Here is an 18,993-nt window from a genome sequence, read left to right on the forward strand (position 1 = left end):
TCAAAATGAATTAAATATTGTAAAACCACACATTTACGTTATCAAAACCGTCATGACACACACACACACACACACACACACGCACGCACGCACGCACGCACGCACGTACGCACGCACGCACGCACGCACGCACGCACGCACGCACGCACACACACACATATATATAGGCTTACTGTTTAAAAATGAATACTATTAATTTCCAATACCGTATTAAAGATCATCATTAACCTGATGCGGTAGTATTTCGAATGTTTCTGTGTTGACCAGTTATTTTAGCAATTACACGTATGCACCCATAAATGACACGAAACACCATCAGGCATACACCACACAAAGTAACATCAGACTAAAAAGACACACCACTCAAAACACCACCAAGTTTATCAACACCACACGCACAACAGCAACAGAAAAAAAAACACCAGATGATCTTGAAAAAAAAATTAGTTTATTTGCTACAACACGTGAAACAGCTATAGGAATGTGTGGAAAACTTGTTAAAGGGCAGTAACTGTTGGTCACTGTTCTTTTTTAGTCCAACCGGTGGGATCTCGTTCTTTCATCAACGACTGGAAAAGTATGTATACACATTTAGTCCAGAAATATTAATACATAATACTATTACATAATGATTATAAGGTATAGTTTAAAACACATTTATTTAAAATATAAAGGGGCTTGGATTTTAATCACACAACCTAGTAGATCATGCAGATCAAAAATATTTAAAAATCAAGTTAAACATCATAATACGATTCCACCCTATACAATCTAATCTTAAGATATACGATCCAATGCGGTTTGATATGATATTCCTAACCACTGGATAAAGCTAACCACACGCTTTAAAATACAATTGATCAATAAAAGACGGAAAAACTACAACTAAACGAAAATTGCGTCCTTCAATATTCATTAAATACTTCACTATTTTATTTCCGTGTAACAAATTAATGTTGACAAGTATATTCATGTAAATATTTTTTTAAAGGAAATGTTTTATGTTTCTCTATACTAGCACTGTTCACTCACCGTTTCCGACTCTTCAAATCACACGAGCTCTTGTACTCTCCTATACAGGATGCGTACATCATCACGTGACCGATGTAGTTCTGCTCATGGGTGGTGTGGAACAGGTGGGACATGGGCCCTAGGGGGAATAGGAAAAAAAAAACCATTCAAGATGGGGCGTGATTCCTAAGGGCAGCAGTAAAAAAAAATTTCAGGGAGGGACATGAGCCCTGGGGGTGGCAGGAATTTTTGTCTGTACCACAGCAACAAGTCATCATCAGACGGATTAACGTGTAAGCTAAACTATAGATTAGGACCCCTCGCAGTTTTAAAGGCTTTCAAATGAATAAGCACCGTCGTCACCATGAAGGCCGTTTGCCAGAAGACCGTTTTCCGAATGGACACTCGCCCGAATGCCACTAATGCCTGAATATACACTTCCCGAATGCGACAGATGCCCGAATGTGTACTTACCCGAATGCGACAAATGCCCGAATGTATACTTACCCGAATGCGACAAATGCCCAAAAGCCACTTTTTCCAGTTCCGCTACTGTTAGGTACTCACCTTGCGCGTATATCGCGACGTCCTCCCCACCGTGGGCGGCGTACGGCATCCCCACACACCCGGGCTGTTGGAAATTGTTGTCTATAAATAGAATTTAAAACAGAGTCAGCGTCATTTCGAGGCCTTAATTGAATCATAATTATACGTATATAATCTATATATCAACCATGTCACTTTAATCCAAAATCACATCCTGAACGTGTTTACAGAGCACTAATTACTCAAAAGTACCTTCTTTTAGGTTAACTTTGCGAGTTGCAACCATTCCGTAATGGAACACTCCAAAGTTATTTTTTCTGCGTGTACACTACACTACACTACACCACACCACACCACACCACCTCACACCACACCACCTCACACCACACCACACCAACCCACACTACACTACACTACACTACACTACACTACACTACACTACACTACACTACACTACACTACACTACACTACACTACACTACACTACACTACACTACACCATACCACACCACACCACACCACACTACCATGTCCTACACTACCCTGTCCTACTCTCCCACTAGGCTATAAATAACCTGCTCACCTTTAGTATCGACATTGGTCAGGTCTGTCCTGCCGTACGCTGGTCCGTTAAAATAGTTCAAGGTCAAGTACGGCAGGTTATCATACGGGTCCTCTCCTTTCAAGATGTCGTCAACAACACCTGACAACAGTTCAAAACAAAGTGGAATCATTTCTCGTCTTTATGCCAGATGTCCTAGTATTTTCTAACCGGGTTCTCTTCTTCTTCTTCTTCGTTCTTAATTTTAGTGTTGGAAGGGATCCTCTCCAGCACAATTAAGGATACGTGTCAACTGGTTATGCGCCATTGAGGCCATTGACTCCGATTTCAGCCTGCTTTTCTTTTTGGATTTGGTTCCATAGCCTTTGTCCAACCAATAACAAAAGACAAGGCAGCAGTTGTTTAATTTTAATTTTAGAGTTGTCTCTCAAAGAAGAGTGGCTGTCCACAGCTAACGAGCCTAACCTGCCCGAGTAACCGGATTCAAGTCACCCACAGTTAAGCTGATAGGACGGCGTGGTCGGATGGTAGAGCTTACAACTGCTAACCCGAACGTCTCGAATTCGGATCCAGGGCAAGAGCCTGTTAGTGAAAGTAAAGCGGCTGGACATAATGCTGACCACAATACCTTATTGTATGCCGAGGTAATTGAAGTAGATGAACTCTACTTCATCTGTCCCGTTTGTCTTGGAGCACGAACGGGAAAAAGATGATAAAATAGCTCAGGACAACGTTATTCTGGCTTATTGGACTTTATACGATCATCTTATCGCAACAATCCCACTGGTAAAGAAATCAGTATCACACTATTTAAGGGCCGCAGGGAGCAGCCTAAACCTTATAATTAGCATTAACTATTTAGACTAATGAGCACTTACTCAGGATGTTGTTGCCTCTAGTTGGGTACCCAGCGATGCCGAATGCGTGGGAGTGGTCAGCTGTGACGATGGTCAGCGTGTCTTGGATGGAAACCATCTGGCCCACTTTTTTAACTGGATGGAAAAAAAAATCATGTATTTACGGCAATTAATTAGCATTGAGTCGATTATACATTGTGGATGTGTGAATGATGTACAGCAATTAATTAGCGTTGAGCTGATTACATATCGTGGATGAGTCAGTGGCGTGATAGCTAACTGTACTGCAGGTATTACCCAAACCCGAAAAATTATGAAGTTACACACACCGGAGTTATTTTTATTGAAGGATACTTTATATAACTAGGCTCTTAGAGAGAGCTTAACTCAATCAAATTGTTTATTCATTGCATTGTATTGATATTAAAGCCACAATCAAGCAGAATAAAACTTGTAAATGATTTAACACTAAAATAATGTGACGTTTATTATACTAATAGAGTTGTAGGATTCTGTATGCTTTGATACAAGGAAATCATCAGCTGAATAGGAAGTGAAAATTCCAGGGTTTAAGTCTAATACTATCAAAGTGGGGTGGTTAAAATCGAGTGGCACGATAGTCTCTTTTCTCTTGTTGTCCTAAAGGATTAGAGATTAAACTCCAGCTTATTTTTAAGTTGGAAAGGGAAGGGGGGGGGGGGGGGGTTGTGCGCGGGAGTGTATGCCGGGGGGAGAGGCTGCAATGTGAAGTTAAAGCATCCAAGTCGAAAGACTTATGCCCTGAAACTCATGGAAACAAAATTAAACTCTAATAAAAACAAACTAGTCAACGAAATTTAACTTTGTTGATAAAATTCAAAACTTTATATTTTTGTCTACCTGCATTATCCAACTCGTAGGTTTCTTCCAAGGCTCGTTTACCGTAGTTGTCGTGGTGGGCGTGGTCTATCCGACCCCCTGCGAATATCACATGCCTATTAATCCAGGTAGGGTTCTGTATATTCATGTTATTTAGCGTTAAATTAATAAGAACGTGATACCCAATCCAGTAGCGTAGCGAGGGGGGACGGGGGACGGGGGGGGGGGGACATATGTCCCCGGGCGCCGACCTTAGGGGGCGCCAAAATGGGTTGGAAAAATAAATTGAAAGGTTCAGGGGGGTGCAAATCGAAAGTTTGAGGGGGGGGGGGTGCAAATCGAAATCTCGAGGGGGGGGGGTGCAAATCGAAAGTTTGAGGGGGGGGGGGGGTGCAAATCGAAAAGTTTGTCCCCGGGCGCCGGGAAGGGTCGCTACGCATCTGACCCAATCTGACTCGTTTTAAATTTCAAATACAGATCAAAATTGAAATTTTGTGTGTATCTAGAAAATGATGAATAGCAGAGCGTTCGACTGCTAACCCGAATATCTGGAGTTCAGATCCCGGGCTCAATTACGTAGGAAGCCCCTGAGTCCACCCAGCTCTGATGGTTACCGAGCTCACGTTAGGGAAAGTAGAGGCGACTGGGTATAGTGCTGACCACACTATCTCTTCATATACCGAGGTCATAGTAACAGGTGCACTCTACTAACTGTCCCTAAGTTCGAATGTGTACTTTATTTTTTACTTTATAACATAATTTTGTTCCATTTAGATACCTACTGGTATCTATCAACGTTTTATACTTTGTCAACGATACCAAGATCGATACACTAGCGGCTTCCTTATTAGTCGATACCAGCCATTAATTGACACTACTTTTTGACCCTCTACCAATAGCCTAACAATCTTAAATCAAACAATAATGAGAGAGATCAAACCTTCAATGAGCAGGAAATAACCTTTCGGATTTTTCCTGAGAATTCTGATGGCCTTGTCCACCATTTCAGTGAGTGACGGCTCTTCTGTCGGGTTACGTTCTAGCTCATAAGTCATGTGACTTGAGGTGAACAATCCTGAACGTCATTTAGGTTTAGAATATTTAAAAAAACAATAAATGAAAGTTAAAATGATAATGAACTGTTACAGCTGATTTGTGTAAATGATAAGATTTAACATGTTAAATCATACTGGTCAGTTGGCTTCTATAACTTGTAACAGGGGTCGGCAACCTGCGGCTCTTTTGATGTCAAGATGCGGCTCTCCAGTTCCATAATAGTTATATTATTTTCAAAACTCAAAAATATTATAAATATAATATTTATATTATATTTATAATAATAAATAGATGCCTGGAAGAAACACTGGCCGACAGCCGCTAGGCATTAGGCCCAGGCCCACAAACTGTGCTGTGGCCAGCCCCGTGGCAATGGTTCCATGCTTTCCACTACCGAAGTGCACATAAAATGTTAGTGGCTCTTTAAAAATTGTTAAATTTTTGTAGATTGTAACTTTTGGGTCTTCCGTCTGAAAAGGTTGCCGACCCCTGACTTGTAAGGATTACTTCAATGTTTATTATGGGTTTTTCTAGAGTTACTTCCCTTACCAAACAGATAATCGGTCTTGAGTGGGTCCACCGCATCAAACTGGGCCTTGTTCTCTACATACGCATGCGCCACACCACGTGATCTCTTCTCTGCTTTCCATGCCTTTACAATAGAAATTTATTTCCACTTTTGATAAACTCCAATGTATTCTTGATAAACTTCAATTTATTTTAACGAAATCCTTAATTATATTGCAGTTTGTGTGTGCCATCAAATTCGCCTACCACTACAGCAAACGGCCCAAGACAAGATGTTAAGAGATATTTATCCCATGGGCGCAAAATAAGCGAAAGCTATGGTAACGACAGTGTAAAATAATAAGTAGTTTTATAAATCAGTGTTGAGGCAACTTCGATAGTTATTTATGTTATGATTTTTCAAGCGTTTAACAAAAAAAAAAAAAAATTATCATGTTTATTTTTTCAAAGTCGATCATTCTTAAAAAAGTGTACTAAAATAGACAACCATAATCACTCAGATATAAATCTATTCAAACCAGATCTATAGCTTTTTAAAATAATAATAACGTAAAGCGTTTAGGCAAACTCGAAATTTCCTAGTCATCATTTTAAAATGTCTACTGAGAGGCATCTCTAATCTTTAACAAAGGGAAACCCCCTTTCAACAAATATCTTACCTCCCTTAAATCCAGACCGTCGGTACGTTGGTTGGAGCTGATTTTCTTAGTCCCCGGGTCAGGGGTCGTGTTGTTGATGAAGCTACGTCTGCCACCACCTAACAGAACCTGGTCAGGGGTAGAAAACATAAAGATACATTTTCATTCTATTTGATCAGAATGGTGCATCATACAATGTATATATATATATATATATATATATATATATATATATATATATATATATATATATATATATATATATATATATATATATATATATATATATATAGCTTACGTTGATGTTAGGGTTGTCCATGACCAGCTGGTAGGCGATGTCCTTCAGGTGTTCACAGCCTTGGATCCCCTTCATGTCCGTGTCGCTCTCCCAGTCTCTAAACAAAAGTGTTAGGCTTTATTTTTTTACGGAGGGTTCTGTTTTTGTTTAGTCATATTTGATATAAACATGCTTTAATTAAAACTAGTTCCCACTAGGCAAGACGCCAGCTCATTTCCCATCTGACTGCCCACCGGTTTATTTCTCACCTGAATAACCACCTGTTTATTTTTTACCTGACTACCCACCTGTTTATTTCACACGTGACTACCCACCTGTTTATTTCACACCTGTTTATTTCACACGTGACTACCCACCTGTTTATTTCACACCTGACTACCCACCTGTTTATTTCACACCTGCCTACGCACCTGTTTATTTCCCACCTGTTTATTTCACACCTGACTACACACCTGTTTAATTCTCACCTGACTACCCACCTGTTTATTTCACACCTGACTACCCACCTGTTTATTTCACCCTGTCTACCCACCTGTTTATTTCCCACCTGACTACCCACCTGTTCATTTAACACCTGACCACCTACCTGCTTATTTTCAACCTGACTACCAACCTGTTTCTTTCACACCTGACTACCCACCTGTTTATTTCACACCTGACTACACACCTGTTTATTTCACAACTGACTACCCACCAGTTTATTTCACACCTGACTACCTACCTGTTTATTTCACACCTGACTACCCACCTGTTTATTTCACAGCTGACTACCCACCTGTTTATTTCACACCTGACTACACATCTGTTCATTTCTCACCTGACTACACATCTGTTCATTTCTCACCTGACTACACACCTGTCAATTTCTCACCTAACTACCCAACTGTTAGTTCACACCTGGCTACCCCTCTGTTCCCCTATCACCTGACTACTCACCTGTTTATCTCTCACCTAGTCACCCAGTTAAACTACTCACCTCCACGGCGTGTGAGCGTACGTGGACCCAGGTGTTGCGTGTGTGATACGGGTCGTTGTCACCACTCCGACTGATTTACCTGATGACGTCACAGACAGCAGTTAACATATGGTTCACAAATATCAGTTCATGTATTCTACTGCTCACACAAGTTCACACTTTTCGTATTGTTTCCATAATCAAAAATATTAACTGCGTGCCCGTCGCATCGTTGCTGCGATCTCGGAAGAAATGTAATATAAGGGAACTCGTTACGATAATTGTTACCTGTTGTGTATTTTTAGACACATCACCATGTTTAATAGTTTTTCTGCATTTTATGGATCTTAGCTGTTGGGGCGCGAGTTTTGTCATTCTTCCGCCTAGACGCCATAGGGTGTTCTGTATTAAAACCTCGAGTGTATATTCATCAGTATCCGATCAGGCAAAAAAAAAAGTCCATAACACTAGTCCATCTTTTTGCTTAGATTGCTCGACAAACTAATGTGACAAGTGATCTAACAGCTTTCAGATATCAATGAACAAATGGAGACATGTGTATTTGTAATAGCAAACCTGCTTCCAAGGCGTAGTCCAGTATAGTCTTCAGATGCCTGTCTTTCCTGTACTCCGTGCAGTTCTCTCCGTAAGGCACCGAGCCGTCGACCCCGAGGGTCCCGAGGTTGACCTTGACCCCTGTCATGATGGCGGAAGCGGTTCCAGCACTGTCTGGCACTTGACGGTCAAGGTTATATGTCTTGTGGACAGGAAACAGATACAATCATTCTTTTATCTACATATAAACACGCATACACACAAACATATATAAATTATATAAATAAATACATTATATCAATAAATAATTTAAATAAATAAATGAATGAATAAACAAACAAACAATCAAACAAACGAACGAACAAAAAAACACACGAACCAACGGACCAACGAACACATGAACAAATAAATTAATGAATTAATTTAAAAATATTATATTATATATATATATATATATATATATATATATATATATATATATATATATATATATATATATATATATATATATACTAGCCGTCCCGGCCAGGCCCTGCTCTGGCTTCTGTGAAAAACCTTTCTGTTAAAGACCATTACCTGTGTGTTTAGTAATCATCATAAACCCGGCATTGCCCACCCAAACCACAACCAACCAAAACAACAAAACGCAAACATAACGCTAACACAATTACAAATACAAACGAAAACAAAAACCTAACAACAAACCCAACCACAACCACAAACACCAATACAAACACAAAGAAAAAACAAACAAAAAAGCAAACGAAAACAAAAACCTAACAACAAACCCAACCACAAACACCAATACCAACAAAAAAAAAAAAACAACGAAAAAGCAAACGAAAACAAACCAAATCCAAACGCAAAACCAACCAAAAACACAAATACAAACCCAAACAAAAAAACACAAACAAAAACGAAAAAAGAAAGAACAAAAACGAACCAAATCAAAACGCAACCACTAACGCAAACCCACCTAAACACAAAGAAAACACTAACGCGAACATAAACGCCCGGGGCGGAATCACCTGTTTTAGCTTAATGAACGACTATAGTACCCCAACTTATTCATAGTCTTTTGCACTCACTTAAACGAACGCGCCTGTTTCAATTTAATGAACAATTTTAATACTCCAAGCCTATCCGTAAAATACCTACAACATTTGCACTTGATCAATCCCCGCTAATTATGTAATTATTTTTTTTTCCCAACACCAAAACAAAGTAATTAATAAAATACTTAAAAAAAACTTTTTAAAAAACCACGTTTTTCTTGTGGACTAAAAAGTAGAAAATAACTATTTACATACATTTGATGACAAAAAACGTGGGTACGTTCACCATCAAATTTCTCGACCCATCTGCCCGACCCACGTTTTTTGTCATCAAATGTATGTAAATAGTTATTTTCTACTTTTTAGTCCACAAGAAAAACGTGGTTTTTTAAAAAGTTTTTTTTAAGTATTTTATTTTCTCCTTTTTAGTCCGTTGCTACACATGAAAAACGTGTTTTTTAAAAAAGTTTTTTATATAGTTTATTTTCTACTTTATCTAATGACTTGATTAAGTATGAATTGACTAAGTGTTTATAAATACACGGACTAAAAAAATCTTGAGCGACCAGGATTCGAACCTGGGTTGTCGCGGCCACAACGCGAAGTACTAACCACTATACGATCACGGCCAGCGCGCTCACATCGATTGGGGCCGAAGTAACTGTGTCAACAAGCCTCCAGTCTTGTCGGTATCTTTAGAAATCATGTCCTCAATTTTATGGTCCTTTGGGCGTAATTAAATTAAGCTAATTACGGTCTCTAATTGCTAGTTTTTATGATTGCATCTGAAATTGTTAGGCGAAAGTAACCTGCATGCCAAATTTCAGATCTATAGAGCAATCAGAAGTGGGCTAATTTTCGATGTCAATTTTAACAACAAACACATCCACGCGAAGCTGAGTTAATAATAAAAATACTTAAAAAAAAACTTTTTAAAAAACCACGTTTTTCTTGTGGACTAAAAAGTAGAAAATAACTATTTACATACATTTGATGACAAAAAACGTGGGTACGTTCACCATCAAATTTCCCGACCCATCTGCCCGACCCACGTTTTTTGTCATCAAATGTATGTAAATAGTTATTTTCTACTTTTTAGTCCACAAGAAAAACGTGGTTTTTTAAAAAGTTTTTTTTTAAGTATTTTATTTTCTCCTTTTTAGTCCGTTGCTACACATGAAAAACGTGGTTTTTAAAAAGTTTTTTATATAGTTTATTTTCTACTTTATCTAATCACTTGATTAAGTATGACTTGACTAAGTGTTTTTAAATACACGGACTAAAAAAATCTTGAGCGACCGATACGCTTTAAACAGAGAAAGGGTGTAATTTACGTTGCTGGCGTGGAGATCTACTCACGAATCACGTGATCAAATCTCCCATAAACAAACAAATAAACGCGAAGCTGAGTTAAGGAAAAACGTGTTTATGTGTATTTTAGCATGCCCAGCGTACCAACCGTGTCACCGTTAACAATGTGTTACCGTGTCCGTTCTCCTTTTTAGTCCGTTGCTACACATAAAAAACGTGGTTTTTTAAAAAGTTTTTTTTAAGTATTTTATTTTCTCATTTTTAGTCCGTTGCTACATATGAAAAACGTGGTTTTTAAAAAAGTGTTTATAAATACACGGACTAAAAATCTTGAGCGACCAGGATTCGAACCTGGGTTGTCGCGGCCACAACGCGAAGTACTAACCACTATACGATCACGGCCAGCGCGCTCACATCGATTGGGGCCGAAGTAACTGTGTCAATAGGCCTCAAGTCTTGTCGGTATCTTTAGAAATCATGTCCTCAATTTTATGGTCCTTGGGGCGTAATTAAATTAAGCTAATTACGGTCACTAATTGCTAGTTTTTATGATTGCATCTGAAATTGTTAGGCGAAAGTAGCATGCATGCCAAATTTCAGGTCTCTAGAGCAATCAGAAGTGGGCTAATTTTCGATGTCAATTTTAACAACAAACAAACAAACAAACGCGAAGCTGAGTTAAGAAAAACGTGTTAAAAACGTGTTATAAAAAGTAAATTATTTTCACGGAATGCAATGGTTTTATAAAGGGAAGTAATTGTGTTTTTCCTAATTTATCAAAGGGAAGTAAGTGCTATAGGACTAAATAAAGACATAATTAGAATTTTTGTAAAAGATGATATTTTTTTTAAAACTTGTGTTTATTGAACATGCCGACAATTATTACTATAATTTGAAAAATGAAAATTATTTCCCAACACTTTCAATAGTAATTTTTTAGCTCATAAATTTAGACAAATGCGCACGATAATTTTCTAACACTTAAATTCGTACAATTCCAACGACATACAAATGCATTACATACAGAACTGAGCTTTATATATTAGATATATATATATATATATATATATATATATATATATATATATATATATATATATATATATATATATATATATATATATATATATACATAAAAGCAACCATATATATATTTATATATATATGGTTGAAAGTTAAGAATAGGTATAGTATACCTTCGATACACCATTACATTGGATATCTAACCCAACACCAAGACCTAACCATAACATAACATCGTAACAATGTCGAAACATGTATATATATAATTCTCTACGTTGGGACCATGCGAGACACCACCAAGACGTAAGCTCAACAGACCATATCGCTACCACCCCTACCCCCCCCCCCCCCACCAGTCTAGTGAGCTGTTTACAATCGTAGTGACGGTTATTAGGGGCAGATAATTTAGTTTTTAAACTATTTGAAACTAAGTGGAGATAATAACATGTTCTGCTTGCTCTTTCTATTGTCGTCTGTAAACTGTCGTCACAGACGGCTGCTTTCACGGAGGCGGGGGCCGGGGGGGGGGGGGAGGGGGGGGGGGGGAGGAGTGGAAATTGAGGGTGAGGATAATCGCCCTTAACTAGCTACTGATAGTGTTTTAAAGCAAAATATTTTCAGTCACAGCATTGGTAGTGTGGAACTCACAAATTATGACTTACTGAAAAATAGGAATTGAACTAAATAGCGGCGTATGCTCGTTGAAATTATTTACATTCTAGAAGTAGATATAATATAACACAAGTCAGCAGAAACGAAACAAAGAAGAGAATCAACCGAAGTGATACAAAATAATTTTAAGAGTTTTTTCCCTTTATGGTTACATCTCAATTGACAGCACAGAGCTGATAAAGGCAACAGATGGTGTGCCGATGGGATATCCCAACTGTTGGTTTGGAAATCGATGCTAATTTTGTATGAATAATTAGCATTAATTAACACATAACTGCAAACGTATGCTGAAAAACGACACGTAGTGAACTGAAAACAAAAATGGCCCAGACCACTGTTAACCTTTGGGAAACATCTCAAATTAGGGTTTCTGAGTCAGAGGACAATGAGTTCTCCAGTTCAGATCCCATGGTCCATACAACAGATGAAGTAGAGTTTAACTGTTTCTTTAACTTCAGCACTTGAACCCAGCACAATGCTCAGCTGCCTTTACTTTCCCAAGAATAGATTCGTTACAAAAGATAGCTGAGGAATAACACTCGAGATTTTGTGTTGGTAATCATTTTCTCTACCAGTTGGCTATTACGTTAAAAGGAGTAAGGGACAGTGATAAAAAACTATTTAAATGGATGCCTATATTGGATCTCGCAAGTTATCAAATAGTATAGTTTTCAAGAAATTAGGCAAGTTATCTAGTTGTTAGGCAATGTGCCAAGAAGTTAGACAAGTTGTCTTATTCTTATGGGAGTTGTTATGAAGCTAGGAATGTGTCAAATAATTTGGTAAGTTGTCTAGTAGTAAGGTAATGTGCCATGTAAGCAGACTGTCAAGTAGTTAGTAGTTAAATGGTAGAGTAGTTTCAATGTTTAAGTTGGTAGACTATTTAACCTACCTTGGACAAAGCAGTGTTGGGAAACTGTCAAAACCTACTTAGTATAAAACGATGTTTAGAAGCTTTAAACCTACCTTGTATAAAACGATGTTTGTAAGCTTTAAACCTACCTTGTATAAACCGATGTTTGGAAGCTTTAAACCAACCTTTTATAAAACGACGTTTGAAAAATTTTAAACCTACCTTGGACAAAGCGACATTGGGAAACTGCTCGAAAGTAAACTTGTATTCCTCGCCCGTCTGACCCTTCTTTTGACCCGTGTAGATGCGACCCGCCGTGACGGTGGGTAGACCCATACCATCTCCAATCATGAGGACAACATTCTTGGCCAAACTAGTTATTTGCTTGACATTTTTGGCCCGCTCGAGATCCGCTCTGGCCTGGCGTCGCCACTGGTCGTTACCTGGCCAAGCAAAACGAACATGAAATTGTGTATCATGGAACTAAATCTCGTTTATCTAAGGTAATTCATTCTCTGAACGGTCTGCAGTCTAGGTTTCGAACTCGTGACTGTTAGATTTACAATAGCGTATTCTACCGCTGGACCACACAGACCTCTGTTAAACATGATGTAAAATTCGAAGTGTATAGGATATAAATATATGTATATACTTTATTAGCTCTATATAATGCGTTTTTAATATTTTTTTATTTTGGGAAATAAGTTTTTAGTAGTGAGACTCAACATACAGAGACTCAAAGTCATTAAAAATGTAATTTGCACCAAACGTCGTTAGACCTGTACATTAACACCAAGTCATTCGAACTGACAACATTTACATACGTAAACATCAATAAAAACTACAACGCATCAAGAGTCACAGGAACTAACATTTTTACTATTGTTTCATAATATATGTTTATATTTTTATCGTCGTCATCTTTGCGTATCCCAAGGCACATGGGGCGGATGAAGTAGAGTTCATCTGTTTCATGGACCTCGGCATGAGAAGGGATAGTGCGGTCAGCACAATGCCCAGTCGCCTTTGTTTTCCCTAACTTGAATTAGGTACCCATCAGAGTTGGGACGTTCTACTGACTAGAACCCGGTTTCGAGCTTGAGACTTTCGGATTAGCAGTCTAGCTCTCTATCGATAGGCCACGCCGTCCCCCTCATAAAAATTAAATATAAAACACATTATCATAGCAAATAGAATATCAATCAGAGCTGTTGTAAGTTTCCCCTAAGTATACAAAATTAATTTTCTAACACAGTCCGCTCAACACACGATAAGAAAATGAAAACATAAAAAAATAAATGATCTTAGCCAGGTTTTTAAAAAACTTACTTTCAAATGCAGAGTGAGCCAAACCTAACAAACAAACTGCGACCACGACTTTTGTCCACATGTTGACGTCGCTGATCGACTCTTCAAAACGTCGAGCAACTGCTAAATTTGGCAAACACGTTTCCGCTATATAGCCATCTGCAGACGGATGAAAAGGTCGAAATGGCTAATTACCCCGTTCAATAAGAAATAAATTAGCACATTGGTTATAGATAGACGATTTGTTAATTTTGAAAGAGTTTATCATTATGGTAATCAGGAAGAGCGCATGTTAAACAGGTAAATGAAAGGCTTTGAAGAATACATTTATTCTGGGGAAATTCGTTAAATATTGTAAACAGCTTTATGCAGGAGCGAGTCAACCTTGAGCTGGACCCCAGTCTTAACAGTCCCCGGGGTCATTTTGTACGAAATACGCTCTTAGTGCTAAGTTTTTCGGGCTTTGGTCAAGAGAGCCGACCAATGTGCGCATTGGCCGGCCAATGTGGGCTTTGGCCGCACTTCGGGCTTTGACCATAACATATATATATATATATATATATATATATATATATATATATATATATATATATATATATGGGAACAGGGCATTTCCCCCCTGTCAATTACCCCCCGGATATTTCCCCCCGACATTACCCCCCAGAGTAATTACCCCCCCTGTCAATTACCCCCCTGTCAATTACCCCCCGCCCAGTAGGACATTACCCGCCCCCCCCCGGGACAGGGTTAGGGCTAGGGCTAGGGTTAGGGTAAGGGTTAGGGTTAGGGTTGGGTTAGGGTTAGCGCTAGGGTTAGGGCTAGGGTTAGGGTTAGGGCTAGGGCTAGGGTTAGGGTTAGGGTTAGGGTTAGGGTTAGGGTTAGGGTTAGGGTTAGGGTTAAGGTTAGGGTTAGGGTTAGCGCTAAGGTTAGGGCTAGGGTTAGGGTTAGGGTTAGGGCTAGGATTAGGATTAGGGTTAGGGTTAGGGTTAGGGTTAGGGCTAGGGCTAGGGTTAGGGTTAGGGTTAGGATTAGGGCTAGGGCTAGGGCTAGGACTAGGGCTAGGGCTAGGGTTAGGGTTAGGGTTAGGGTTAGGGCTAGGGTTAGGGTTAGAGCTAGTTTTAGGGTTAGGGTTGTGTCTAGCTTTGGTTTTGGTTTTGTGTGAAGTTTTAGGCTGAGGTGGATGCTTAGGTTTTGGTCTTTTTCTTAAGGTTTGGATTAAATTAGTATATAGGTATAAAGTTCTAGTTAGAGTTAGGATTGTAACTTGAGAGGGGGGGGGGGGTAATTCCCCGGGGGGTAATTGACAGGGGGGTAATTGACAGGGGGGTAATTGCTCCGGGGGGTAAATACGGGGGGGAAATGTCCGGGGGGGGAAATATCCAGGGGGGTAATGTCCTGTAGCCATATATATATGGCTAACTCACAAAATTACCCGTTTTTACTTTCTAAATTATTATTGAAAAGCTATCTAAATTTACTTTTAATTTAATTCATCAAGCCATTGTTTTCCAAACATGTTCGGCATACAACCCCCCAGTCCTCCTCCTGCCGTCCGTCCCAACCCCCCTCCGTGGTTGAGGTTGACACCGATGGGTAGTGTTTCGGGTGGGGGGGGGGCACTTGAAATTTTCTGGGGAGCGGACTAAAATTTCCGGGGGTTGACGGACATTGTTAAAAGTATATATTCCCCATATAAATCCATTTCATCCGGGGGGGGGGGGGAGGGTGTAGATTTTCTTTGGGGGTAATGAGCACACACACCCCTTCCCTCTCCCCCCCCCCCGTCGACTTTAGCACTTCCCATCCTGACTAAAGCGCACCAAAACACAACACTCCCACAGGTAGTTTCTAACGTGTTTATTCCTCCCTCTTTACACCCTCGCGACCCCGCCTTCCACTCATTCGTCCTAACATCGGTCCACAAACTCCACCAATTAGCTAACCACACACAGCCCCTCTCACAACCGTTCACACACCTTTTATACCCGCAATCGACCTTGGGATCACAATACATTAACACCAGTGTTTCTTCCAGACTTTTTTCTCCGGGGGGGGGGGGGGGGGCACTTGAAATTTTCGGGGGGGGGGGGGGGGGGGGGAAACGGTAGACTTTCTTCGGGGGGGGGGGGGGGGGAGGGGCGGACACTGTTAAAAGTATATATTTTCTATATAAATTATATAAATTTAATTTCGTTCGGGGGGGGGGGGGGGGGAAGGGGAAGAAACTCTGATTAACACACTCGCACTATCCCTGTTTTCTAGACTATTCTAACCTTACCTCTAAATTACCCGCAACACCCCGGTTCAACTAACCCCCACCCCCCCCTCCCAGCGTTATCTTTCTAAAATCAACTTAAATCTAGTCAGTAATGGACAGTCTATTGTGGTAGGATACAGAGGCGTAGCGATCCTTCCCGGCGCCCGGGGACAAACTTTCAATTTGGCGCCCCCCTCGGGATCAACCTTTCAATTTTCGATTTGCACCCCCTTCCCCTCAAACTTTCGATTTGCACCCCCCCCCCCCCTCGAACTTTCGATTTGCACCCCCCGCCATATATTTTTATATATATATAAAGCTAAAATGCAGCTAAAATGAGATTTTAATTTGTTTTTCCAACCCATTTTGGCGCCCCCTAAGGTCGGCGCCCGGGGACATATGCACCCCCTGCCCCCCCCCCCCCCAACTTCGCTACGCCTCTGGTAGGATAGGGAGATTCTACACTCATTGATTTAGATCACACTTTAATTAAAATTTGACTATAAATCTTAAGACAACTTAATGCATCTTACTCGAATTCAAGAATTACCGAACGCCAGGTTTATCCCATTAAAAAAACCCAACACTAACGTTCTCAAAATCTAGGGCAGCTGTACAATAGGGAAGAATATAGGATGTTGATTGCGATGGAAAAATTTGTCGACAAGGTATGTCTTAAAATGCTTAAATATTTAACTGTCCTTTGATTTTATTTCGTTTAATTGCATGTGATTTGTCTATACTTAATTTAATGTGATTTGTCTATCCTCAACTTTCATGTGATTTGTCTATACTTAATTTCATGTGATTTGTCTAAACTTAATTTTATGTGATTTGTCTATACTTAATTTCATGTGATTTGTCTATCCTTAATTTCTTGTGATTTGTCTATATTTAATTTCATGTGATTTGTCTAAACTTAATTTCATGTGATTTGTCTTTAGTTAATTTCATGTGATTTGTCTTTAGTTAATTTCATGTGATTTGTCTCAACTTAATTTCATGTGATTTTTCTATACTTAATTTCATGTGATTTGTCTATACTTAATTTCATGTGATTTGTCTATACTTAATTTCATGTGATTTGTCTATCCTTAATTTCATGTGATTTGTCTATACTTAATTTCATGTGATTTGTCTAAAACTTAATTTCATGTGATTTGTCTAAACTTAATTTCATGTGATTTGTCTATCCGTAATTTCATGTGATTTGTCTATACTTAATTTCATGCGATTTGTCTATACTTAATTTCATGTGATTTTATCTATACTTAATTTCATGTGATTCGTCTTTACTTTGACGTCCATGTCAATTCCAATTGATCTAAAGTGTGTTGCCGTGTGTAAATTAGATAATTGGGCCCCTAACATTAGGGAGCCACTAGCTGTTGCCAGCTCAGCTCACCCCTTTGTCCGCCACTGACCTTTTGTTTAGACCAGTTTGAAACAGTGCTGCTTAAACAATTTTCACGCAATAGGTATTGTTTTGCTGCATCTCTAGTGCAGTTTAAGTGTAGTTAAGGTGATGTATGTTGTATTTCACGTGCTGGCCACAATCTACCTTCACATCACGCCAGAGAAATAGATGAACTCTACTCTATCTGGTCTGAAAGAGTACCTAACGAGTCGACCACTGTACACACGTATGTTCAACCTATTTTTGGCAAGTTTTACAAGGAGATGTTTTAGATTTAAAAGAAAAATGACAGAGTAACGAAACTTTCAGATAGTTGAGGGGGAGGGGTAGGTGAGGACAATCAGTTAAGTAGAATTATTTTTATAAATATTTAACTATTGTTATATTTCGACAGCGCAAAGCAGGGGACTTAATCTAAGCCATGGCGATTAATCAAGATCTAACTTAATTAATTTAAACTCATAAACGTAACTCTAGTTGGCTGATGCTTAAGTATTGTGCATGTTTATTCTCATTTAAAATTTGCTTTACTATTCTTGAAATGGTGTTTACAATACAATTCAATAAACTCTTTATATTCCGTTAATTAGAATAATTTTTTTTACCTGAGCTGTATTGCCTTGGTCCGGGCATATCCGTGACGTCATCATATCGAACAGCCTACCCACATTTGCAAGCCCTCACTCAGTCATCGAATACTCGCAATGCATTTCAAATACATTCCGTTGTTCTCCTCAATAACTATTCGCAACACGGCTGTGCTTGTGTTAGGTAGCTTCCCCTTGCTCTTACGTCATCGAAGATGTGCAATCAACTTTTTAACCAGCACGCGCACCCGTAGCTCGTGCCAAACTTCAAGGGGCGTAACTGTCACGAAAAAAAAAAGTACTTTTCATTAATTTTTTTTTCCCAAATTTTTAAAAAAGCTGTGTTGTATGGGTATTTAAACAAAGCAGCCCCGTTTATGTGTAGATTTTTAATAACATGTCTGCCAAATAGAAATTAAACTTGTTTGATTTATTTTTTACAGAGGAAAACAAATAAAGCCGGATTGTTGTAAGCAGTGACGCCCCCTTGGTGTGTTTGTATTTACCTGTACTCAATATGTAGGCCAATTCCCTCAAAATCGGCCGTTTAGCTTTCATCTGAGTCACGTGATCTGGAATATGTTGTTTGTTTGTTTACAATAGGTTAGCGGATGCTTCTATTTCGACTGCTTTCGTTAGTAATCTT

The 18,993-nt window shown here is 39.1% G+C and overlaps 1 protein-coding gene across 1 annotated transcript; it reads right to left on the reverse strand.

The window, feature by feature from the left end:
- Positions 1–429: 429 nt before the first annotated feature.
- LOC131929817 (alkaline phosphatase) lies at positions 430–18,540 on the reverse strand. The gene is made up of 15 exons (XM_059286208.1): positions 18,366–18,540; positions 14,108–14,245; positions 13,001–13,221; positions 7,886–8,066; positions 7,331–7,409; positions 6,355–6,451; positions 6,078–6,185; positions 5,440–5,542; positions 4,775–4,909; positions 3,856–3,933; positions 2,998–3,111; positions 2,141–2,260; positions 1,579–1,659; positions 1,033–1,150; positions 430–569 (listed from the first exon to the last, which is right to left on the reverse strand). The coding sequence occupies exons 1-15, from the start codon at positions 18,391–18,393 to the stop codon at positions 563–565; spliced, it is 1,608 nt and encodes a 535-aa protein (XP_059142191.1). The 5' UTR covers positions 18,394–18,540; the 3' UTR covers positions 430–562.
- Between the last annotated feature and the right edge of the window lie 453 nt (positions 18,541–18,993).

Source organism: Physella acuta, unplaced genomic scaffold (assembly GCF_028476545.2).
Source record: "Physella acuta isolate Inbredline_101_S28 unplaced genomic scaffold, ASM2847654v3 ptg001680l, whole genome shotgun sequence".
In the NCBI taxonomy this organism is placed as follows: domain Eukaryota; kingdom Metazoa; phylum Mollusca; class Gastropoda; family Physidae; genus Physella; species Physella acuta.